Source organism: Gopherus evgoodei, chromosome 2 (assembly GCF_007399415.2).
Source record: "Gopherus evgoodei ecotype Sinaloan lineage chromosome 2, rGopEvg1_v1.p, whole genome shotgun sequence".
Taxonomy (NCBI): Eukaryota; Metazoa; Chordata; order Testudines; family Testudinidae; genus Gopherus; species Gopherus evgoodei.
Window position 1 is genome coordinate 223,920,529 of NC_044323.1, and position 26,265 is coordinate 223,946,793.

The 26,265-nt window shown below is 40.5% G+C and overlaps 1 protein-coding gene across 3 annotated transcripts in view; it reads left to right on the forward strand.

Annotated features, from left to right (window-relative positions):
- Positions 1-26,265, forward strand: part of SNTG1 (syntrophin gamma 1) — a 567,484-nt gene that overhangs the window by 439,144 nt on the left and 102,075 nt on the right. For all 3 annotated transcript variants that reach the window (XM_030553070.1, XM_030553068.1, XM_030553071.1), the window contains one exon: positions 25,802-25,918. In XM_030553070.1, coding sequence (XP_030408930.1) covers positions 25,802-25,918 — 117 coding nt within the window. The remainder of the gene's footprint in view (positions 1-25,801; positions 25,919-26,265) is intronic.

Below are 26,265 nucleotides of genomic sequence, written 5' to 3' on the forward strand. Positions count from 1 at the left end.
TTTGGTTAATAACCTATAATAAATTTAAGATAGATGACCGTCAGACTTTGCAGTGTTTTTAACCACCAAAGAAATATTTTAAGTACATTGTTTCATGATTTCTTTGCTACAACTCAGTAAGGCAAACATTACCGAATAACTTTCTTTCTGTACTGTTGGTGAGATGCATTTTTAGTTTCATTTTCTGAAAGTACAGTCTGAAAATATGTTTAATTTATTTTTATAGAACTGGATTCATTGTATTTCGCCAAGCTATATCATATAATGAAAATGCTCAGCTCAGAGTCCTAAAAAGAATGGCTAATAATACTTTCTCCATTTAATTGCAATGGGAACTGAATATTCTACGGGGAAACATTGTTAATATGCCATAATAGTTTTTCTCTCTTCACCCTGACTAATTCTCTAAAAGAAGGTCTTCACAGCCTGTGATAGTAAACCCCTGTGGCTTATGAAATACGTCAATAGGGTGAGAAACTATCTGTGGGGCGGGTTAAGGAGTATGAAAGAAATATAAATATAGCCAGTATGATTCATGGAAACATATTGATTATTTCATAAGCTTGAATAGCAGTGATTTCTTCTAATCTTATCTGTTTTGTGATATCCAGTAGCATGTGGCAGTCCACCTCCAGGCACTCCTGCACCAGGAACTAGAAACACTCAGTGTGTTTCTATCATTTGCAAACTTTATTGTAAGCTGCTTGAATGCAAACTCAGGACAATGCCACCCACCTGTGGGGGAACTTGATGGGATCAGTGGTGAAAAGGTGATAGTCCCAGTGGCAAGGGAGGGAGACACTCACCCAGGGACAGTAGATAGCTTCCCCCACCCCGGGAATCTCTGGCACCTACTGGCCACATGAGGGAGAAGGGTGTTGTCTGGCCAGCATTCCTCGGCTCCTAGGATTTAGCCCAGCACAGGGGCCATGTCAAGCCTTTTTTGGCTCTGTTTCATCAGGCCATACTACTCATCCAAACTAAGAATGGGAACCTGGCCTAACAGATGCTGTGGGTGTAGCTGAGCACTCAGTGCTTAATTTGTACTAGGGCTTGCCAGGGCTGAGCTCTGGCACCTCTAGGCTTGGCAGTTCATATCCCCAGCACCTCTGGGATCACCATATCAGTTATGAATGTAAAAAAAAAAAAAAAAAAGGTTGCTTGAGCCTCAGCACCTCTTTCATTAGGATTAGGCACCTGTTTTGTGGGTCAGGAAGGATTTTTTTTTCTCCCATGGGCCAATTAGCAGAGGACCAGGGCATTTTTTGCCTTCTTGGCAGCACCTTCAAGACAAAGTGGGTTGTGTAGAAACGTGTTTAGTATCTAACTGAGGTACTTGAGTGACAGTGTTTGTTGGTTGCAAAGTCTGGTTGGTTCCATCACAGTTAAAAGAATAAAATGAACCAGAGGTAAAAGTCTGGGGATTTTGCTGTTGGGCCTTGGGCTCATGTGATGGGTTGAGATCTGACGGAGCTTGAAGTTCCCACCCTCCTGCATCCTGTGTCCCCCCCTCATGGTGGGGAAGATGCTAGGACTCAGAGAAAGCTGAGTCTTGGGGGCAGGCGGAGGTCAGCCTACCCCACATTATGAGTTATATGGAAAGGAGCCCTGTAACCTTCACACTGGAACCAATTAAATGCCTGGTATAGGAAAGTAGGGTGATGGGCAGATAGCTCCCCTCCTCTGTGTTAAAGTTGCGGCCTTCCACTTAATTCCATGCATGTGTCTGTCTTCATTTTGCTTCTGTGTCCATATCAATAGATTTCATATACAGTATCTGCATTTTGAGGATTCAGTACCTTTATCTGCAGTTTTTATGAATTGCTCCATATTAAATGGATTAAAAGTGGCTAACCAATAGATCTTAATGAAACTGTAAGTGGGGAATTATGACTGATGCTGTGTGGGTTTCCAGTGGGGTCTGCAGGGTTTGGTTCTTGCCTCTATGCTGTTTAACATTTTTATCAATCACTGATAAAACAAAATCATCACTGGTCAAGTTTGTAGATGACACAAAAATTGGGGGAATGGTAAATATTTAAGAGGACAGGTCACTGATTCAGACCAATCTGAATTGCTTGGTAAATTGGGTGCAAGCAAGCAATATGTGTTTTTAATATGGCTAAATGTATACATCTAGGAACAAAGAAAGTACTTACAGGAGGACTCTATCCTGGGAAGCAGTGACTCTGAAAAAGATGTGCAGGGGTTATGGTGGACAGCTGAACATGAGTGTCCAATATGATGATGTGACCAAAAGAGCTAATACAATTCTGGGATGCATAAACGGGGGAATCTCAAGTAGGATTAGAGAACACTCTACCTTTGTATTTGGCATTGGTGCGACCACTATTAGAATACTTTGTCCAGTTCTGGTGTCCACAATTCAGGAGGATAGTGATAAATTGAAGAGGGTTCAGAGAAGAATTACAAGAAAGATTAAAGGATTAGTAAACATGCCGTATAGAGATAAATTCAAAGATCTCAGTCTAGTTAGCTTAACAAAAAGAAGGTTAAAGGTGTGATTTGATCAGCCTATCAGTATCTACATCAGAATACATATTTAATAGGCTCTTCAATCTAGAAGAGAAAGTTATAACATGATCCAACGGCTGGAAGTTGAAGCTAGACAAGTCCAGAGGGGAAAGAAAGGATATATTTTAATAGTGAGAGTAACTGACCATTGGAACTATTTACCAAGCACTGACCATTTCTAAATCAAGATTGGATGTTTTTCTAAAAAATATTCTCTAGATTTTTTATTTTGGGGACGTTCTATGGCCAGTGTTATAGAAGAGATTGGACTAGATGATTAATCTGCCATGGAATCTCTGAATCTTCTAGTACACTGAGAGCTCTCTCATTTAAATAGTAATAGTAGAGGGCCCTGAAATTGTGTCTTTGATAATATTCTACCGTAATCAGATATTGTATGTGTGAGACCAAGAATGAAGTGTGCTATTATAATAGTGCATATTTTCATTAGTTATGAGGTTTTTTTTGTCTGTTAAATTCAGTGTCTGTTATAAGCATGGGGTAAGAACATTATATAATTTTACAGGCTTATTAGGTTTTTATATTTGTCGCTCTAATATCTTTCCCTCCAGATGTTTGGATGAGGTTATAATATTGCCTTTTTTGATTGTTTTTTTCCAACATAGTTCACGTTCACAGAAGGTGAAAAATTAAAAACTGTAACCTCTATTTCAGCTTGTATATGAGATACATTATACAGTGGATATCAATAATAGTAATCATTAGGAATGCCAAACCGTGGCATTTAGTCACTGCTTTGTGATTTTTTTTTTTGTTTAATACTGTACACTTTTCTCTCATTTCATCAAATTCACTTACCATTATCAAATGCACTTGCCTACTGTTGTGTATTTGGTTATGTGGTAATAGAATCTTGTTGCTATGGCAACTGAGTTAGATTTTTAGGGGATAGCCCAGCCAGTTTTGGCTGGTTTTTGGTTAGTACAGTGGGTGGCAATAAATGGCTACTTTTAAGGTTTACAGCTCTTTTGTCTCCAGTGATTTCTTCCTAAAATTGCTGCCCCAAGGATATAACAAGGATGGGATGTCTGTGCTGCGCCAGCAACAGAAGGAAGTAGAAGTTAAGGTACAAAAACAAACAAACTAACCCTTTTTGCTGCTGGAAGGGGAAGAGAACTGGCTTGTTTGCACTGACTGTGCAAATTGAAACTAAAACCATCACTACACTTAATGGGGCCACTGGAACTTTTTCAGGAAACTATAGTGCAATGGCATGTATAAACTGAGCGTTTTGAGCTTTTTGTTATTGCAAATGACATTACAGAAGAGAAGAAGGTGCCAATATTCTTAAGTGTTGTAAGGGCTAAGACCTACTCCCTCCTACGCAGCTTACTACACCCTGCTAAGCCAGACAGCAAATCTTACAGTGACATTGTGGAAATCCTGGGGTCCCATGTTTCTCCAAAACCACTGGTAATTGCTGAAAGATATAGGTTCCACAAAAGAGACCAGAAAGAAGACGAAACACTTGTACAATTTGTAGCAACTTTGAGAGCTTGCAGAATGCTGTGAATTTAAGGAGATACTAAATGATGCCCTGCATGACAGCTATATGGAAGTGCATATTGACAGAGGCTCAGCTTACCTTACAGAAGGCTGTTGACATTGCGGCTTCTTTGAAACTGGCAACAAAGGAGGTACAATCCATCGGTGCATCCCCTAGGGTGCATAAGGTGTCACGAGAACCTACCCACAGAAGTGTGGGAAGTCAGGAATGTTACTGCTGTGGTAAGCCAGGTCACCATGTATCAGAATGCTGGTGTAAGGACCTGGTGTGTCGACACTCTAGCACAGAGGGACACATTGAGTGTGCCTGTAAACAAAAGAAAAAGAGCCCTGTGGTCTGGCCGACCAAAAAGGGAAATCTGCATACCCTAGAGCAGACCCAGGATGACCAACAAGACACCTCATCACAAGAAGAGCCGCTTTTGTCTTTGGCAGTGGGCTCACATGAACACTGGATAATGCCGTTGTTGGGCAACAAACTTATACGCATGGAACTGGACACCAGTGCAGCTGTCTCGCTGGTCTCTAAGACTGTGTTTAAAGAAAAGCTACAGCATCATCCACTTAAAGCAACAAAAACAATTCTGAAGACACATACAGGAGAAGCTGTGCCCATGTTTGGCACTATTGATGTTAAGGTGGAGCTCAATGGACAGGCTGCTAAATTGCCACTGTTTGTGCTGAGAGGTAATTACCCAGCTTTAATGGGTAGGTCTTGGTTTAGGAAGATCTAGTTAAACTGAGCAGAAGTTCACCGAATGACTAAAGAAGAATCCAGTCTTCCCACTATACTAAGGAAACATGCTGCTGTTTTGGAGAGGATCTGGGAAGTATGAACGGAATCACTGTGACATTGAACATTAAAACTGACAGTCAACCAAAATACCTGAAAGCCAGGACTGTGCCATATGCCATCAGGTCAATGGTTGAAGCAGACCTGAAGTGCCTGGTCACAAATGGAGTCTTAATACCAGTTACCCATATCTCATGGGCAACTCCTATTGTTCCAATAGTGAAGAAAGATGGCTCCCTCTGGATTTGTGGTGATTTTAAAGTCTCTGTCAATCCTGTGTTGTGTGCAGAGCAATACCTGCTTCCCCACATTGATGGCCTTCGAAGAGGTCTGGCTGGGGGACAAAAGTTCAGTAAGATTGATCTGAGTCAATCGTATTTACAGCTGCACATTGATGAAAAGTCCCAAGAGCTGTTGACTACTGTGACATATAAGGGGCTCTATCGATACTGTCGCCTACCCTTCGGAATAACGTCTGCTCCCACCCTGTGGCTATGGGCTATGGACCAGATCTTGTGTGTCTTGCCAGCAGTCCAGTGCTACCTGGATGACATCCTGGTCACTGGAAGGAATGAGGAGGATCATCTAAAGAATTTAGAGGCTACCTTGCAAAGACTGGAAGCGTATGGCCTAAGAGTTCAGACAAGTGTGAATTCCTCCAGCCCTCTGTTGAATGTTTGGGACACATAATTGATGCTACAGATCTTCGTAAGACCCCTGCAAAAGTTAAGGCTATTGTGGAGGCACGCCCTCCTGGTCACTGTGGAACAGCGTGCATGAAGGAAATTGCACAAAGCTATTTTTGGTGGCCTGGATTGGACAGTGCTATTGATAAGAATGCAAGAGCTTATATGTCATGTCAAGATGTGAGGAATGCACCTCAGTGGGCACCCCTACACCCATGGGACTGGCCTGAAAACCTGCGGCAACATGTTCATGTTGACGTCACTGGCCCCATGGAAGGAAGAATGTTCTTGATGGTGATAGATGCCCATTCTAAATGGCCAGAAGTCTCTGTAATGCAGTCCACTACTGCAGAGAACTCAAAAAGCTACGAGAACTCGTTAGTCATTTCAATCTGCCAGAACAACTTGTGAGCAACAACGGACCACAGTTCATCTCTCAGGAATTTTGAAATTTTATGAAGGCAAATGGGATACACCATATCACTTCAGCACCATATCATCCATCCACCAGTGGATTAGCTAAAAGATTGTGCAGGCAATGAAACAAGCTTTGAAATCAGCAAGGGGACAACTATCTATTCAAAAGTATCTGGGCACCTTCTTCCTATCCTATAGAAACGCACCTCATGCTACGACCAAGGAATCCCCGGCCTTTCTAATGATGGGACAAGAGCTGTGCACTTTCTTTGATCTGCTGGAACCTTCTGAACCCCAACAAATTGTGCAATGTCAGCAGCAAGATCAAGTCATCAGGCTTGCATCCAGAGCAGACCACCGAATCTTTAGCCTGGGACAGCCGGTTCTGGCTCGGAATTATACTTCTGGAGCTAAATGGGTCCCTACCACTGTCATCGCTCAAATAGGGCCTGTTTCCTACATAGTCCAGGCTGCAGAGGATCTCACCTGGCGGCGACATGTAGATCAGCTGCTGCCAGATCAGACCAGTCCTCAGGACACATCTTCAGTTGAGTTGCCTGACTTCACCACTTCCAGCGAAACACCAAATCAAGAGTCACCTGTTCCTGACTTTTCCCCTCCATTACTGCCGGCAGCAGAGATACCCCTCTGCCTGGAACGAGCTGATACCACATCTTCATTCATTCTCCCTACAAACCCTGAGCCCATTGTCAGGCCCACACCCAAGACGCTTTTGGGTGCAACACCACCAGAAGTCCGCTGTAATCCACCTGGAGATGGAAAGCCTCCTCGTCGGCTGGATCTGTAGGTAGGGCTGTCATAAACAGATAGCTAAGGGTTAATGTTCTTTTACCTGTAAAGGGATAACAGTAACCTGAAACACCTGAGTAGAGGACCAATCAGGAAACAAGACTTTTTCAAGTCTGGGTGGAGGGAAGTTTTGGGTGTGAGTCCTTTGTTCTTGGTTTGTTCCTTTTCTCGTCTCTGAGAGTGATCTTTCTATCTCCTGGCTTTCTAATCTTCTGTTTCCAAGTTGTAAGTACAAGGATAGTAAGACAATAGGTTTATATTGTTTTCTTTTGTATTTACATGTTTGTAGTTGCTGGAATGTGTTAAATTGTATTCTTTTTGGATAAGGCTGTTTGTTCATTTTTTTCCTTTAAGCAATTGACCCTGTATATTGTCACCTTATTACAGAGACCATTTTATGTCCTTTTTCTTTCTTTTTATATAAAGCTTTCTTTTTATGACCTATTGGAGTTTTTCTTTAGTGGAGACTCCAGGGAATTGAGTCTGCAGCTCACTAGGGAATTGGTGGGAGGAAAAAGTCAGGGGGAAAAACTCTTTGTGTTAGATTTACTAAGCCTGACTTTGCATACCCTCTGGGTGAGGGGGGAGAGAGATTAGATCTCTCGGTACTTGTGTTTCCAGGACTGGAAGCAGGGAATCTCCTAGGGTCGTCCAGGGAGGGGAGCCTGGGAGGAAGTAACAAGGAAACAAGGGGAGAGGGTTATTTCCCTTTGTTGTAAGACTCAAGGCATCTGAGTCTGGGTGTCCCCCAGGGAAGGTTTTGGGGAGACCACAGTGAGCTAGGCACTGTATAATTCCTAGCTGGTGGCAGCGATACCAGGTCCAAGCTGGTAACTAAGCTTGGAGGTTTTCATGCTAACACCCATATTTTGGACGCTAAGGTCCAGATCTGGGAAGAAATGTTATGACAAGGGCAAACCCATGGTTATGGGGCAAAATAATCCCCAGGGTTTAGCCGGGAAAGGGGCAGTCTACCCTCCTTCTCTAGTTTAGTGTTTTATTTAGGGGATGTTTTTATTAGGGGGGAGAGCCATACATTGTGTATTTGGTTGTCGTGGTAATAGAATCTTGTTGTTATGGCAACTGAGTTATTAGGGTATAGCCCTGGTTTTTGGTTAGTACAGTGTGTGGCAATAAATGCCAAATCTGCAAATTTGACACCATCAGCTCAGGATTGAACAAAGACTGTGAATGGCTTGCCAACTACAGAACCAGTTTCTCCTCTCTTGGTTTTCACACCTCAACTGCTAGAACAGGGCCTCATCCTCCCTGATTGAACTGACCTTGTTATCTCTAGCTTGCTTGCTAGCATATATATACCTGCCCCTGGATATTTCCACCACATGCATCTGAAGAAGTGGGTATTCACCCACGAAAGCTCATGCTCCAAAACGTCTGTTAGTCTATAATGTGCCACAGGATTCTTTGCTGCTTTTACAGATCCAGACTAACACGGCTACCCCTCTGATACTTGGCAATAAATGGCTACTTTTAAAGTTTACAGATTTCTGTGTCTCCAGTGATTTCTTCCTAAAGCTGTTGTCCCCAAGGATATAACACTTTTAAAAATTTTGTCAAAAGCTGCAACTTCTTCATTTATATCAAAATTGTGCATTGGAATAAGACGGCTCTACTAATGTGTTTGAGGTTAGTGAGATCTCACTATGAATTTCTGCCACCACATCCTGCTTCCCAGTGCCGTAATGTCTTCTATTTCTCATGTTTATGAGAATTCATTCCCACCAGTCTTTGAAATGTACTTTGACTCAAATGAATATTGGCTAAGTGTTTGGAGTGCTGCAGTGTTGATGATGATGATGTGACAAATCAGCAACTCCTGGATATAGAAATAATAGATTTGGTTGTAATTAGTGTATAATGTTAAGTGAAATTCACTAAGAATTTTTAAGAACCTATCTGGAAGACGATTACATGCACTTGGCGGAAGGCATTGATGCCTGTAAAATTTAACTTCAGTGAGATAATTCTGAAGAGATTTCCATTATACTTTGTATACCAAAGAACTGCTGACTTTGTTAAATCAGTTACACCCAGATGTAGTCCAGTTTCGTCGTCATAGCCCAGATTTTAAAAGGTAATTAGGCATTAACCCACTCAGTCTTGCAATGCCCAACTAACTTAGGAGTCTAAATCCCATTTTCAAAAGTGATTTGGGCCCTTAGGACCCAGATCCTCAACTGTATGTACTGATTTCAACAGGAATTTTTTAAAATGAGACTTAGGCTCCTAAGTCAGTTAGGTCTTGCAAAGATGAGCAGAGCACCAAAATTCCTTTAAACATCTGGCTCTATGTTCCTGATGCTAGAAGTGGTTTGTATTATACTGATATGTGGTTTGTTTTAACAAACCAATTATATGTAAATTGTCTTTGGAAGCCATTCAACCTTCTGGGTAACTATATGAAATAGATTCATTCAAACTGTATTTGATTCATTATACACATTTTTGAGAATGAATATCTTCAAAGGGTCTTTTTATCTGATTTAATAAGATATAATATTTCCTTCCTTAGATGTTTGTGTGGTTTAAAAAAATATTTGTTATAAGAAACTAATTCCTGTGCAGTAGGCCTGTATCATACTCATTTTATAGCTTTCTTTCCTCTAACCACTGAATCGGCCCTCCCAAGTACTGCTTTTTGGAACCTTTTCGTGTTTTCTGTGCGAAGAAGTATGTAGGAAACTGATCCCACACCTACTGAAGAGTCTATAGAACTCTTCCCATTGACTTCAGTGAGCAATGAATCAAGCCCACAATGACTACACCCCAGTTATATATCATTTGCCTTTCAGAAAAGGCTCTTCAACCTTAGCCAAGAACTTTTAGGTACCGAAAGTTGCTCACTGTAAAAAAAAAAACAAAAACAAAAGCATTTTGACCTTTAGCGTTCCAAATAATTTCTGGATCGAAAAAACAGTACCAGTAATACAGGTTGTATTTAAAGTGACATTGCCAAGTACATGTTTTTATATTTTTAATTTTTTTCTTTTATTATTCATGGTTTGTACTTCACTCTGATAGGCTTGAAAGTAAAAATTCATTCCTTGATTACTTTGTCCTCTTTCATTTACAACCATTGATTTTTCTTTCAAAAGATGAATCAGCCTCTGCGCTGCAATGTAATTCTATGGGTAATTTTGTTTTATATTTATACATTCCAAAGCTCAAAAAAATGACTTTGGGCTCTTATAGTCTTAAAAAAATTAAAAATAATTGAGCTTACAGAGTCATATGTCTCTATGTGCAGGCTGCTAGGCTGGATGTCCAAACTATGACAATATGCTACAACAGTGTGTTTATTAATGGGTCATTTCTCTTATTCCTAAACATCATAAAAATGGCAACCTCTTTAACAGCTTTGCAGCTATAATGCCTGAGGTTTACAAGTCAAAATTTGATCTTCATTCAGGAGCAGTTTATGGTATTATTTCAGAGAAATTTGATTTTGGTTTCACTGGAGTATGAACATTTGAATATTGGGTTCTGAAAATGAACAGTTATATACACTCGGGCATTGCTGATCGCGTCAGTGCCCTGATCCTGCAAACATTTAAGCACATGTATAATTTTACTTGTGTGAAGTCACTGAACTCTAGGGAATTGCTCATGAGTAGAGTTATCCAAGTGCTTTCACGTGTCCAGGGTCAGTGCCTAAATTGGGACCCAAGGAAAGGATGTGCAGCTTGTGCATGCTCAGTTTGGTTAACTTTAAAGTGAGAAGGCACTCACTTATAGACACACTGTTGTGGTTTGTTGTTATGGTTATTTTTATTTTTTTTAATACAGCAAGTAAATCATGTTACAATAACCATTTTGATGACGACATAGTCATGGATAAATGTGGCAAACTTTTCACTAAATATATAAGTAAGAATCTTACAGTGTGAACATGTAGGAGGAAAGACTTGTTAATGCTTTGAGGTTGGGTAATACTAAACCTTATCAAAACCATTTCTGAAGTTAAGGGAGAGTACCTTTAGACCACTCAGATACAGATTTTTCTGTCTATTACAGGGGTCGGCAACCTTTCAGAAGTAGTGTGCCGAGTCTTCATTTATTCACTCTGACTTAAGGTTTCACGTGCCAGTAATACATGTTAACAGTTTTAGAAGGTCTCTTTCTATAAGTCTATAGTATATAACTAAACTATTGTTGTATGTAAAGTAAATAAGGTTTTTAAAATGTTTATGAAGCTTCAATTAAAATTAAATTAAAATGCAGAGCACCCCTGGACTGGTGGCCAGGACCCGGGCAGTGTGAGTGCCACTGAAAATCAGCTCGCGTGCCGCCTTCAGCCATAGGTTGTCTACCCCTGGTCTATTATATCTTTTTGAGGCCTTGTCATAGGGCATCCTCTTGTGCATGGAGTACCTTCCTGCATCAGGCCACAGCACAATTGGCACACCTGTCTTAGTTTCTCTCCTTCTGAATCCCCAGTAACTCTATCTTAGGCTCTTTTGCCACAATATTACCCTACCTGAGCTGCAATGTTACAAAAACACTACAAAAGTAACACCGACAGACCACGGTTGTCAACGGGCGAGATTGAACCTGGGACCCCTGGAACAAAATGCATGAGCTAAAAGCCATATGCCTGTTAGCTAAGGATATAGAGAAGAGTCATCTCTCTCTCTCGTCTCAGTGCCACTAGAAGGGACAGAGCACCACACCTAGGAGGTATGTGGGTTACACAAATATAAAATATAAGTCCCGACAAATAGACTATTTGTCATCCCCTGTGTGTGTAGTTCCTAAAATCTCTTTAACAGCTTTGCAGCTATAATGCCTGAGGTTTACAAGTCAAAATTTGATCTTCATTCAGGAGCAGTTTATGGTATTATGGTATTGTAGTCCTTTGACGGTCCACATACTACATACCATACTTGGCTTTTTGTCAGGCCTTTCCTCTGTGTGTGCCAGGACAGCCACCCCAGCCCTTCCCAACAGGAACCCCCACAGCCATGCTGCAGGGAGACCATCCTCACCCAAACAGCATTCATAACTCTCCCTGGACCATGAGCCCACTCCACTCCTCTGATTCCAGTTGTCAAATGTGGAGACATCAGCGAGTATCCCCTCTTCACCAGTCCCCTGTGTTCAGCCCTCTCTGGTCCTCTGCTTCACTTCTCCAACTTAAAGACATCAACAGGCAATTCCCTCTGCTGCTCTCTGGCCTGTCTCTGGCCCCTCTTACTGCTTTCCTACTTTCAGCTTTTCCCAGGAACCTCTTCCAGGCTCTTAATCTCTGGCAGCTCTCACTTATCCTTTTCCTGACTGACTCCTCTGAGTCACCAGGTCTCCCCATTTCTGATTCTCCCTGTCCCATGGGGGCACCTGTTCTGGCTCAGTGGGACTAGACCTGGTTGATTTACAGTGGCCAGCCACCCTCTGACAGGCCACAAGAAAATCACAAAGCTTGTCCATTAAATATCAAGAACCCTGTCATCTTCTCACAACCATACTTAACTCCATTAATAAGTTCAGTAGATGAGAAATGGGCATGTGGTCAGTTCAAAATCTGTCCTTATTTTACAGAGAATTTTTTTCAGTAGAAATTACTTTACCATGGCAGCAGTTGTGCAGCAGCAATGAGAGAGGATGATGACAGTATGATATACAGTAAGTTTGTGGCCAGAATTTATGGGGATCCTCTCATTATCAAAATGTTGGTTGGCAACTGCTCTGAGAACGACAAAGAATGTCTTGGAGTCCTGAAGTTGGCTGTAAAATTCTTTTGAGGGCAGAAAGATGGGATCCCTTCAATGATAAAACTAGCAGCCTAATTAACCTGATCAGGGTGTGCTAAACTGCTATGAAGATGATGTATGTGACAAGTAAACAAGAAAAATCTCCACAAGAAGAAAGGAAGTTTATGGAAGTGAAGAAGCCAGATTACTCTAGATAAAACAAAAAGTATATTAACTTCACCAATTGGCGCTTTAATTATTAACCAGTCAAGAGTTATATTCTAATTCCATTTTGACCAAAGAGAAAATTTTAAGTGACTCTTGCTGTGTTAAGACACATTCAGCACATTTGTATATAAGATAACTGCCCACTCTAGTTGGTATATTTAAAAATGATTCAGCCAATAATCCTTACGGCATAAGTAGAGCAAACTTTTTTTTTACTGCCATCTCCTATTACTTTTACAAAAAGTGGCAATATAAATCAGCATCCAAGCCTGTTGCTTGCATCAAAATTTGGCTCTGCAAAGAAAGCTCCATTAGCATTTTCTGATGTGTAAGTACTTTTTTTTTTTTCCGCTTCCTTTGGAAGAATCCTTACCATTGAGAGCCATGCTTCCTCAGTGCTAATCTGTCCATTTCCTAACAACAACACATTCATACTGTAATGAATTTTAACTACTGAAATTGTTCATTGACCTGAATAATCCTCAGCAGGGAAAAAAAACTTGTTTCAATTCTGTCATTTTGACAAATGCATGCGATTATCCAATTAGTCTTCAGATTGGCTTTGCAATAAGTGAATATTTCTGTTGCAATAAGTGAGCATTTTGAAAACTTAAATGAGGGGGAAAAAGACTCTCTTGAAAATAACTTCTACCTACTAATCTGCAACCAGAGTGAGGGATCAAGGTATCTTCATCTCCTTGATTAATAGAGATGGAGAGTGAGAGGACTATGGGCCGGATAGGCAGGCAAATTCTGCCTGCTTGCTGCTCCAGGAGACTCTTTAAGCACCCAGGTTATAGATGACACTACTCCAACTACTTGATGGATATGAAAGGAGTGGCTAACCGTACTTGATATAAAAAGTAGGAAGGTGCAAAGAGGGCCACCCAGAATTTTAGTGGGGGGAAGTACAAGTCATTGGGACTTGTTAGGGGATGGCAGAAGGCCGAGTGATATGGAGAACAACCTGAGTTTATGCATGCGAACCTTTCACAAATGTGGCTTTCGATTAGCAAACAAAATGAGCTTTGAACTAAGGTTACAACTGAAGTTGCTAGAAATGCACTTCAGAAGTGTCACAGAGCTCAGCTGTGAAACATAATACAGTAATAAACTGCAAATATCACTCTGGTTGGTTACTATGTGTAGTACTACCTGTAGTTCTCAGCGTAGCAATTCTTGCCTGCTTAAACTATTTGCTCCTTCTGTGATTATATTTTTCTATGTTCAAGTGAGTAAATATTATGATTCAATTTTTCTGTATTATAAGTCTATTTTTCAGTTACATGGAGAAGAATGGGAAGACCCTCATAATTTAATGTGCAAATAGCTGAAATATTTTCCAGTTTTAGTTTAAATCCCCATCATATTTCCTCAAAAGTTTACTTAATGGTTTAAAAAAAAACACCCTATCTTCAAGCTACCTATGATAATAGGGTGAAGAGGAAATTAAATTCTTACCAGGAAGAAATTCAAGGATATTAAATACACTAATATATTTAATCCTCTGATTCCCCTGAAATGGGAAGAATGATAAAATAACCTAGCAGTAAGCAGCTCATGTATGAAGGGGCTTCTCTTTCATGGAGGGTTCCAAAACAGAAGGAGTTGAAATGGGGTTAGGCTAGGAAAAAACAGCAGGGAGGGGAAGAGGGGAGAAGAATAACCCCTCATAATGTCAGTAATATTTTTATTGCTAGTGTCTTAGTTGTTCATATTTTTTTCTTTATTGTATTACAGGGTTTCATAACATTTTTTGAATCCTGCCCAGTGTTAGCCTTGGGTTTGTTTTTTTTTCTCAGACCTCACCCCGTCTTACAATAGCAAGGATACTGTCACCTAGTGTTGCTAATGCATTTGATCAGGAGATATCAGGCAAATTGCTTAAATCAAAATGCAAGTTGAGTGGTACTATAACAGCACCTCTTACCTTTACACTTGAGCAGTGCCGAGACCTCGGATGCCAGGTCACAATGCTGCTTACTCAGATTTGGTTTGGTCCATGCTCTGTCTTGCCAACAGGGGAAGGAGCTCTGCCCTTATGCCATTCAGCTCCTCAAAGGCCAAGGCGAGAGGACCTATCTCCTCCTCATTGTTCCCCTCTCAAATTCAAGTTCTCAAGAGTGTGTGGGAAGGCATAATTCGCCGTTTAAAAAGGAAGAGGGGTATAGTCCTTTACCTTCTGCCACACCTCTGGTATCCGTAGCCATGCCTCCCTAGAAAGTTTGACGCACTCCCCTCATTTGCGAACCTACCTTCTATCCCATTGACCACACACATAAATATCTGCTATACCTCAATGCAGTGCAAAGGAGTGAGAGACTCTAAAGTGCACTAAGTCTGTGCTACCATACAAAGTGGTTCCTACATCAAGTCAGATTTTTAATGTCAGTAAAGCAGGCTGTAATACTTCCCATTAAGTTTTAAATGGCAGTATGCAAGATTAAAGATACAGCTCAATTAGTTCACTTTGTTTACATTTTTACCAGGTTGTTTTAAGAGTCATATAGTGAGAGTACTGTAGAAGCAGGGGCAGCTCTAGGTATTTTGCCGCCCCAAGCACGGCAGGCAGGCTGCCTTCAGCGGCACGCCTGCGGGAGGTCCGCCAAAGCCGCAGGACCAGCAGATCCACTGAAGGCAACCTCTCTGCCACCCTCACAGCGACTGGCAGAGCACCCCCCGTGGCTTGCCGCCCCAGGCACGCACTTGGCATGCTGGTGCCTGGAGCCGCCCCTGTGTAGATGTCTAAATGTTTATATGATTTGAGTATTTGTCTGCAGAGCTTAATAAGCCAAATCATTGTTAGTTCAAGGACTGGGGGAAAGATTCTCCTTTGCTTTGGCAGGAAAACACAACAATCTCAATCTTAATAAATTACTGAACTAGTATATTGTTTAGGACTGAAGACAAAATTGTCCAGTAAACAATTGCTTTTGATAAAATGTATGGGGGGAGGGATTAAACAAAGATAAAAATATTCCATAGGACTATGAGGACCATCACAAAAGGCATATAAAAAAACCTTGCATGATGAAGATTTATGGAACCTGATGCATTCTTTATGCTGGTTTACTAGATAAAGGAATACACCTATGTTGAGCAGTGAAGGATGAAAATTACCAGCTCTATCTGAAGCATCATCTTAAAAACACACAAACACACACACCACATGCAAAAAATCCTTGTGTATTGTGGTATGCCTCTGTTTTCTATGAAACATTCTAAATAAATGGTGAAAGAAAAAAAGCTTATTTAAACAAGGGATTTACACCAATCAATATACATTTTCAAAGCAATGAGCTCTGGAGGCTTAGCTGCCCAATTCCCAATGTATTTATTTGGAAGTGTGAGGTTAATGCTATGAAAATATAGATGTATGAGTCTCTATTATGTGAAGGATTCTTATCACAGCTACTGTAAGAATCAGTCCTATTATATAAGAATGAGGCCTAAAATTCTCTGGGGTGAGGGGAAATGAGAGACTAATTCTCTAAAATGAAATAACTCAACCATCTTGTGAAAGTAATTCTCCTCCACACACATGAACAAAATGGCAATTCTTTTTTATTAAAATAAGTATTTTACCCCTCTGCGAGCTTTGTCGTATCCATGTTGAAATTCAATCAGCTGTGTTATATGCACCATGTAATGCAGAATTTTAGCACTGAGATGGAATAACAATGATCATATAGGACAGTAAGGTAGATGTGAGTATCTGCAGATTAAGGATACGTCAAGGCATGCTGCCTTATCCATTCTCCTATTGATTTAACATACACATTGCTGTTGTTGTTCAACATAACCCTTGAAAGACTCTATATGAGAGGGCATTTGGATTTGATGATTAGTTATTTAACAACAAAGATGGGAATCTGCCTCAAAGAAATTAACAGAATCCCTATAAAGCGATTGTATTCACTTCACTTAGTCTCATAGGGTACGTCTACACTACGGGATTATTCCGATTTTACATCAACCGGTTTTGTAAAACGGATTGTATAAAGTCGAGGCGACTAAGCACATTAATTCGGCGGTGTGCATCCATGGTCCAAGGCTACCGTCGATTTCTGGAGCGTTGCACTGTGGGTAGCTATTCTGTAGCTATCCCATAGTTACCACAGCCTCCCCCGCCCCGTGGAATTCTGGGTTGAGATCCCAGTGCCTGATGGGGCAAAAATCATTGTCGCGGTTGGTTCTGGGAAAATGTCGTCAGTCATTCCTTCCTCCGGGAAAGCCATGGCAGACAATCATTTCGCGCCCTTTTTCCCTGGATTGCCCTGGCAGACGCCATAGCATGGCAACCATGGAGCCTGTTTTACCTTTTGTCACTGTCACCGTATGTGTACTGGATACCACTGACAGAGGCGATACTGCAGCGCTACACAGCAGCATTCATTTGCCTTTGCTTGATAGTAGAGACGGTTATCAGTCGTTCTGTACCATCTGCTGTGCCATTGTAAATTGGCAATGAGATGACGGTTATCTGTTGTTCTGTACCGTCTGCTGCTGTCATGGGTGTCCCTGGCTGAGTTCGGCCGGGGGCGCAAAGACAAAAATGAGAATGACTCCCCGAGTCAATCTCTCCTTTATGGTATCTAAAAATAGAGTCAGTCCTGCCTAGAATATGGGACAAGTGTACTAGAGAACCAGTGTACCAGAGAGCACAGCCTCTCTGTGTCAGATCCCACAGAAATGATGAGCTACATGCCATTCTAGGGGGGTGCCCCTGCAACAACCCCACCCATTGCTTCCCTCCTCCCCCAACCTTCCTGGGCTACCATGGCAGTGTCCCCCCCATTTGTGTGATGAAGTAATAAAGAATGCGGGAATAAGAAACACTGACTTGTCAGTGAGATAAAATGACGGGGAGGCAACCTCCCCGTGCTATGATAGTCCAGGCAGGACATTAAGCGGTGTGGGGGAGAGGAGCCCAGCATCCCGCTGCTATGATAGTCCAGGCAGTACAGAATCTTTTCTTTACATATGAAAGGAGGGGGCTGATGGAGCTCAGCCCCCAGTTGCTATGATGAGGACGGTTACCAGCCGTCCTGTACCATCTACTGGGAATGACTGGGAATCATTCCTATTTTTACCCAAGCACCCCAGCCGCCTCACCTGAGGCCAGCCAGGAGCTCTCACGGGCTCATGACGAGGACGGCTGTCAGTCCTACTGCACTGTACTGTCTGCCACCGGGGAGGGGAGGAGAGAGGATGCTACTGTTTACTGCTGCAGCACCGTGTCTACCAGCAGCATGCAGTATACATAGGGTGACATATAAAAAAGTCAAGCAACGATTTTTTCCCCTTTTCTATCACGGAGGGGGAGGGGGGGTAAATTGACAAGATAGACCCTGAACCACCCAGACAATGTGTTTGACCTTCAGGCATTGGGAGCTCAGCCAAGAATGCAAATGATTTTCGGAGACTGCAGGGACTGTGGGATAGCTGAAGTCCTCAGTACCCCCTCCCTCCCTCCATGAGCGTCCATTTGATTCTTTGGCTTTCCATTACGCATGTCATGCAGCACTGCGCTGTGGACTCTGTATCATAGCCTGGAGATTTTTTTCAAATGCTTTGGCATTTTGTCTTCTGTAACGGAGCTCTGATAGAACAGATCTGTCTCCCCATACAGCGGTCAGATCCAGTATCTTCCATACAGTCCATGCTGGAACTCTTTTTGGATTTGGGACTGCATCGCCACCCTTGCTGATCAGAGCTCCACGCTGGACAAACAGGAAATGAAATTCAAAAGTTTATGGGGCTTTTCCTGTCTACCTAGCCATTGCATCTGAGTTCAGATCGCTGTCCAGAGCGGTCACAATGGCGCACTATGGGATACCGCCCGGAGGCCAATACCGTCGATTTGCAGCCACACTAACCCTAATCCGATATGGTAATACCGATTTTAGCGCTACTCCTCTCGTTGGGGAGGAGTACAGAAACCGATTTAAAGAGCCCTTTATATCGATATAAAGGGCCTCATTGTGTGGACGGGTACAGCGTTAAATGGTTTAACGCTGCTAAAATCGGTTTAAATACATAGTGTAGACAGGCATAGATAGAGTGGGCCTTGCCTTTGACTGATTCAGCAATGCACTTACCTGTTTTGCTGGAAAAATTCCTGACTAGCTCTAACTACTAGTCATTACAAAAATTAATGATGCAATTGGGGCTGTAAACCCTCTTAAACCAGTATGTAAAACATTTAAAAATCTCATCCTTTCCTGGTTTTCTCCAATGTGGTGCTCAATCAGCACCACAAAAGGCAGGCCTCCGGTATATTACAAGCAAACAGATCTTTAATATCAAGTAGTTTGAGCGGTAATTAAATCTCTGTATAGTTTAGCTTGATTGGCACCCCACATTCCATAGTAGAAAAAATAAGAATAGAATGCATAAGAATTGCTGGGAAAGCATCATGGAAATGGATGTGTGTATGTGTGGTCTTTTTCTTTTATATATCGGTAAACCTGGCCCTGTGTTCCTGGTGCAGAGAACCTGTCTTTTATGCATCCTGCTTGCTTAGTGAAGAAGACAGAAAACCACTTACAGAGCTAAAATGACAAGACTGCTTCAAGGAACAGATTTTCTGAATGAGCTAGACTTCAAAACCCTGGCCACCTCTTCTAGGCATTTGTTTTTCCATGTCTACATGAGAGCAAAATATTTTTATTCATATTTATTATTGCTCTTTCGTTCACTCATATCCGGACACGATGGAATCTTCTGATATCTTTAAAAACAGTTGTTCACTTGTAGGGAACCCTATTGAAGTCAATGAGGCTTTTGCCACTAACTGCAGCTGAACCAGGCTCAAATCTTCTTCCCAGCTTTTTTGTTTGGGTGAATTTTCTGTTTAACCATGAACCATGATAAGGTCTGGGAGTACTAAGCTGGGACAAGAATGTCACTAGTAGTGGGGTGACAATTATCAAAACTCTTCACCAAGCCATCAGGATCTTCCTGCCTGCTGTATAACATGTTCATTTGTCCTCTGGCTCTATCTTTGTCCTGTTGCCCTGCTCCGCTGCTGCACATAATATTAGTCTGAGAACTCCCAGGGAAAGTGGCAGTAATTCTGTCCTTATCTTTTAATGCTTATTTTCATAATCACAGAATATCAGGGTTGGAAGGGACCTCAGGAGGTCATGTAGTCCAATCCTCAACTAAATCATCCCAGCCAGGGCTTTGTCAAGCCTGACCTTAAAAACCTCTAAGGAAGGAAATTCCACCACCTCCCTAGATAACCCATTCCAGTGCTTCACCACCCTCCTAGTGAAAAAGTTCCCTTTTATTTAGCATTATTTTGTGGTAATTTTCTTGAGTTAATATCTTTCATTCTTTACAAAGTAAAATTAAACATTCACATTAAAACTCTGTGAAAAATGACACATCAGACAGAAGACTCTTATAGGCTACATAAGTAAATAATTTTAACAACATATTGGGAAGATAAGAAATGTGGATTTAATAAATACATGTCAAGTTATGAATTATTGTCCTGCTCAGCTACAGTGTCTGCATCCTGTAAATACATATTGAATTGGATGTATATGGCTTTTTTGACTGAAAGAAGGGTTCTGGTTAATTTATCATGTAAATATAGTGTTCAAGTGTTCATGGTTCACCTGAGATGACACAATAATATGAATCAACTTGCACTTAATTAATACATTTTGCATCACTTATTGCCTTTGGAAATTACAACAGTTGCAAAAATTGCTTTGTGGCTGGAAGTTTATCGGAAATAAGACTTGTTCTCTTTTTTTCCATGTGACAGGACTGAGAAGGTTGGCAGTCCTCAAACAAAGCTGCTGCTTCTTGAAGATGGAAATGCTATTGAAATATCTAAATGTCCATAGCATTTGGTCATCCCTTATTCCTTTAGGACCTCCACTCCTTTTCTGTGTGTGTGCAGTATCCATACAACTTCTGAGACATGAAGTTGTCTGATGCGATGCTCAGTTCCCTTTGCTGGCTAAAATAGTAGCGATACTCCTTCAGCTGAGTGGATAGATATTTAAATTCTATTCTACATATATATGATTGGTATATGTGATGAGTTCTTTGTTTGTATGTATGCAGCCAAGTCCTAGTTCTGGAAAGGGACTCAGAATCACTGTTTTTTCTTTCCATGTGAAATCCAATTAAATTGAATATGATTTTGTGATGGAGTCTATGCCTGCAGATCCTTGTGCAGGATTAGAAGGGAACCTGCCATGGTACATAATTCCTTGGGTCATCTTTTGTGTGTTAAAAGTTTTTCTTTCTTATTTATATTTGTCACACTCCATAAATGAGCCATTGATCTCCAGAATTAAAAACTGTCCATTTTAAATTAATGAGCTTCCATTGTTCTAGATTTAGTCTTGAATCAAAGTTAGCATGTTTATCAAAATCTAAAATATCACAAGGCTATGGATTTGATTTTATCTCCTGAAAGACAGGATATTCTTTATCCATTTCCAATCAGCTTAATGCGTGTAGCACCTATGCTTTCTCCAGTTTCACATATCTTAATTTATTCATAAGGACTTGAGGTCACTGTAGTAGAAAATCATTTTAAAAAATAAAACGCTAACTTGTGGGCCAATCTTTCTATTCTTAGATCTGTATGGCTGTTTTATTCATTTAAATTACAGAAAAGGGATTTTATAAATATACTTACTGACAATCCGATAGTGTTTTGTTTAACAGTTCCTCTGTAGGTTTGATGGCAGTATTTTAGCTTGAAAGAGAAAAGCCCTTTATTGTTAATAAATCCTCAATAAAGGATATTGTCTGCAAAATCAGTTTAACTTCTTCCCACGATGTAGAGTCAAGGGGAAAAAATCTCAAATATCTCATGGCTGCTTTAGTAGTGAAGTAATCAAATTTAAAATATCAATACATCCACATAGTAGGAGTGACTTTATCCTGTTAGGCTGATGAATGTAGAAGTACAAACTTTATAAAATGTAATCAGAGCTGTGGGAAAGAGAAACTACCAGCGGAACATAAAACTTACCATACTACAAAAATATTAAATATCTTCAGGCCAGGTGGTTGTCACATTCTGGGGTGCAATCCATACCAATGAGTGGTTGTGTCACCACTTGTCCTGTAAACTTGGATGCCTCACAGTGCATTGCTGATGTAGCTCTCAACCTGGGCAGCTCACAAACAGCCTGACAGCATGCATATCACAACCTGAGTGTCTGTCTGTGCTAAACAGCCCTGATTCAGCAGCTGTGACCTGAGTAGCTGGTCTACAACACTACCTTGGCTCCCAGCAGCCTTGGTTACTACTCACAGGGTAACCTCAACACACTCCCAATCCCATATTTTCCCAGAAAAATGTGTTCTGCCACATCCAGCCCTCTCCTGGACAGTTCAGAGAAATATTAAGGTTAGTTGCCCCTTTAAGGAGTCAATATTCAACATTTTTTTTTTACTTTAACTGAAGTTACCAACCAGTTCAGTTTAAACACAACAGTGGATTAGTTTTGATTAAAAATAAAACAAGTTAGGATTTTAAGTGAATTCAAGCATGAGAAAAAATGTTAGAAATGGTTACCAGCAAATAAAAATGAAAATACGCATCTAACAGTCTAAAACTTAATCTAGCAAATTCTGGTTCATGGTTTTATTCAAGATGGCCTTTCTCCCCACAGCCTCCCAGCAAGATGGTGACTGACCCTCTCCTTGGTCAGGATCTCTACCAAAGGCACAGCTGTATTTGTCTTCTTGGGTGAAAGAGAGAACTTGGGGGTTTCCGCCCCTTTGTTTTCTTCTAAAGGTTATCCCTCCAAGTAATGTTTATTGATGGAGTCTGGTGATAAAGGAAGCTCCACGCTCTTTCTTCCCCCCCCTTAGGTTCGCTGAATGAAAAATGTTCTGTTTACTCCATTTCCTCTCCCTGCTGTCTTAAGGACTTTGTTTACTACTTATATGTAAATTCAGTAAAACACACATTCCTTTGTTTCGGATAGATTTGCTTAACAGGTCTTTTGCCTGTCTATTGGTATCTTACTGTGTGTCCAATTAAACAAATCAAACCTAGAACCTACTAAATTTAGTTTAATTCCTTTCACCATGCAACTGTATCAGTCTCCAGAAATCAGCAATCATTTGCCATTTACCTGACATCATCAAAAATATTTTGCTAACTCTTGTCCCAACCTTACAAAGTCTTATATGTGTGAATAATTTTACTCACTTGAATAGCGGCATTTAAGTCAATTACCTCCTCAGACTCCTAAGAAATCTCAGGTGCACACTTCTGATTTTTCTGGCACTGTGAATGACATCCCAAGTACCATTAATAAAGGGAAATAAATTAGGATTTTCAGTGGAATATTTCTTTAAACCTTGCCTCATTGTACTTATGATCGTCTCTCTCATTCTGAGTATATATGTGCAATATAACTTTCCCCTTGGGATCTTACAAAAGAGGTTTAGGCTTTATGCTTAATTTTGCTCATTGGAGTGGACCCATTGAGTAAATGGATTTTCAGGCCAGAAGGGACCATAATGATAATTTAGATTTACGTCTGGCATAACACTGGCAACAATAAAATGCAGCAGAAACATATTTAAACCCTACAGGGTATGTCTACACTGTCCATGTCATCTGACCCAGGATTGTGGGGTTTGGGCTAAGGAGAAATTGCTGTTTAGACATTCAGACTTGAGCTGGAGTCCAGGCTCTGGGACCTCGGTGATGTGGGAGGGTCCAAGACCTTGGGCTTCAGCCTGAGCTTGAATGTCTACTACAATTAAACAGCCCGTTAGCCTGAGCCACATGAGCCCAAGTCAGCTGACAAAGGCCAGCTGTGGGTGTTTAACTGCAGAGTAGACATACCCCCTAGAGCTGGTATATAGAGCCATTAATTTTGGAGCAATAAACTCGTGTATGTTGTTTCTGCTCTTAAAAACTGATGGAACATTCTCCATCCAGGGTCCTAAAATATCATAGGTTGAGTCATGCCTAAATCATGCAAACATGAAGGTGAATCATTTTACTCACATTAGTAATTTTGCTTTAAGTAGGTAGTCCTATTGGCTACTAATGTATATAAAATTACTCATGCATAAGCTTTGGCCAGACTGAGCCCTTTGTATCTCAGTACTCAATCTGCAATACATCGGAACCCTGAACAGAGAAAAGCCCATGCTTATTCGGGTAGAAACAAATTTCACAATCTTATTGCTCTAAAATTAACAGGTTCTATATGAAATAGATATTGGTTTGTCTATTTTCTGTGATATTTTACTTTCTACTCTGGAAGTCAGTTTATTATCAGCAAAAGAAATGTATGTTTATCAGGTGTTTATGGATGTGTTTAGTCCCTGTGTATGGTTTCTCCACAGCTATGGATACCAGTACTCTGGAAATACTCTGGTTCTTCTGCTTTTGGTCTTGACTCACTCACATATCATAGCTTGGTGCATAGTTACATTCTAATTTAAGTAATCAGTTTCCAAAGAGGAGATGGTGATTTTTAAGGAATCCCCCAGCTCTCTGAATACAGTGTAGATATAGGCCAAGATTTTCAATAAGTGCCTCAAGGCAGGCTCCTAAATCCTAAATAAGGAACCTAAATAAGGGGTTTGAGTTTCAAAAGGGTTGATCCACTCAGTAACTCCCATTGAATAAGTACAGTAACCAAAGGTTGTCATTAGACAACCACAAAATTGTATTTGGTGAGTACTGCTGTAGTTATACCATGATATAACAGTTTTGCTCCAGTGTTTCTTCTTTTTCCTTGCTCTGCCTTTGTAGTGGGGATGGTGAAAGGGGAGTTGGCCTATTTTTTTGTTTGGCAGAGCAGCCATTGGGTACATCTCTGTTTTTTATAGTTGTTACAAGTATCAGAGGGGTAGCCCTGTTAGTCTGGATCTGTAAAAGCAGCAAAGAGTCCTGTGGCACCTTATAGACTAACGGACGTTTTGGAGGATGAGTTTTCGTGGGTGAATACCCACTTCGTTGGATGCATGGATGTATTCACCCATGAAAGCTCATGCTCCAAAACATCTATTAGTCTATAAGGTGCCACAGGACTCTTTGCTGCTTTTATAGTTGTTACAGTTCTTAGAAAATGTTCAAATATATTATGCAGGATGAAATAATGAATATTAGATAAGCAAAAACTAACAACCAAAAAGGAACGCTACACAATTTATACTTTGTTTCAGGGTTTTTCTTTCTTAACCCAATTATTTATAATTATACTTTACAAGTTTCTGATGGGCATATTGCTTCTAACTTAAGACTTTTCAACTGGAGTAAATAGTTAAATTTGGTAGTATAATAACATGAATAATTCTATGCAGCATTCAGTTGATGAGGTGTATACAATATTTCAGTTTTTAATATGTCTAAATTATATTTGTGTGTTTTAGCTTATATTTTTTCATACATGTTATAGTGGAAATCTTTTTTATAGCGATAAGTCCAGTATACTGCTACTATGTTTTAATTCACAACTCTGTCAGTTACAGGCTGTGTGGTCTAGGGTAAATCATTGAAGCTTGCTGACCCTTAGTTTAGCTGTATATCAGATTGATAAAATAATATCAACCAAATACCATGATATTTGAGTAATGTCTGAAAATTATGTTAAGGTCCTTGGATGAAGCTATAAAATTGAAATACAAATAGCATGCCTTCTCTCTCGTACTGAATCCTTTCTTTCCACAGAAGGCAACAGACCATCAACCAGGATTACACAAATAAGAATTTTCAACCATTACTTGAAATTTACTCTAGCTTTATGGTTACTTGGTTTCTTACACTTCAGTTTCATTAAGGTCCTTTAATTTGAATTTTCAGCATATTTAGAATGACTCCAGCCAGTTTTTTTATGGAATGATAAACTTCTGATATCTGCTGAATATATATTTGCCTTTTACTTTTGTTGGTAGAATGAAGGTTTGTTCTGATAGTTTCCCATGAATAGGCTTTCTTTACATGATTATAGGTGAATTAAAAATGTCATTTTGAATCACCAGTTCAGGATTTTTAGTTAAATAGGATTTGAAGGGCATCAGCATAATTTGTATGATGAACATGTAATGTATGTGGAATTCATCAACACTATTGATTTTTCCATCAGATAGTCTATATGGGCTGGACAGAAGAACGGGAACAAGACTCCCTTCAGGACCGAATGTACACACCAAAGTTTCTAGCTCTGAGGGGTTCCTCTCTTTACAAATTTATAGCACCTCCAGTAAGTATATTTCTCATATTTAGCAGGGAAAAGTGTACTTAAAATAATTTTATCCCATACAATGCATACAAGCATTTTACATAGTGATAGGTGGATCTTTCCACTGTCTACCAGGATATGTTATATAATAGTGAAAAATTATGGGGAATAAAATTAAAGTTCTGTAAAATAATTGTCAAAGATATGAAGTGCAGCTAGTAACACCTTTCTGCCTACTTACCAGGAGCACTTGGCAAAGTTGGAAGGGAAACACGTTGTTTGCTGCTAGGTATGGAAGGGTCAACCAGCTTGAAGCAAACTGGTTAGATTGTGTTGAATGATAGCCAGACTTCCAGATTCAGGCAGCT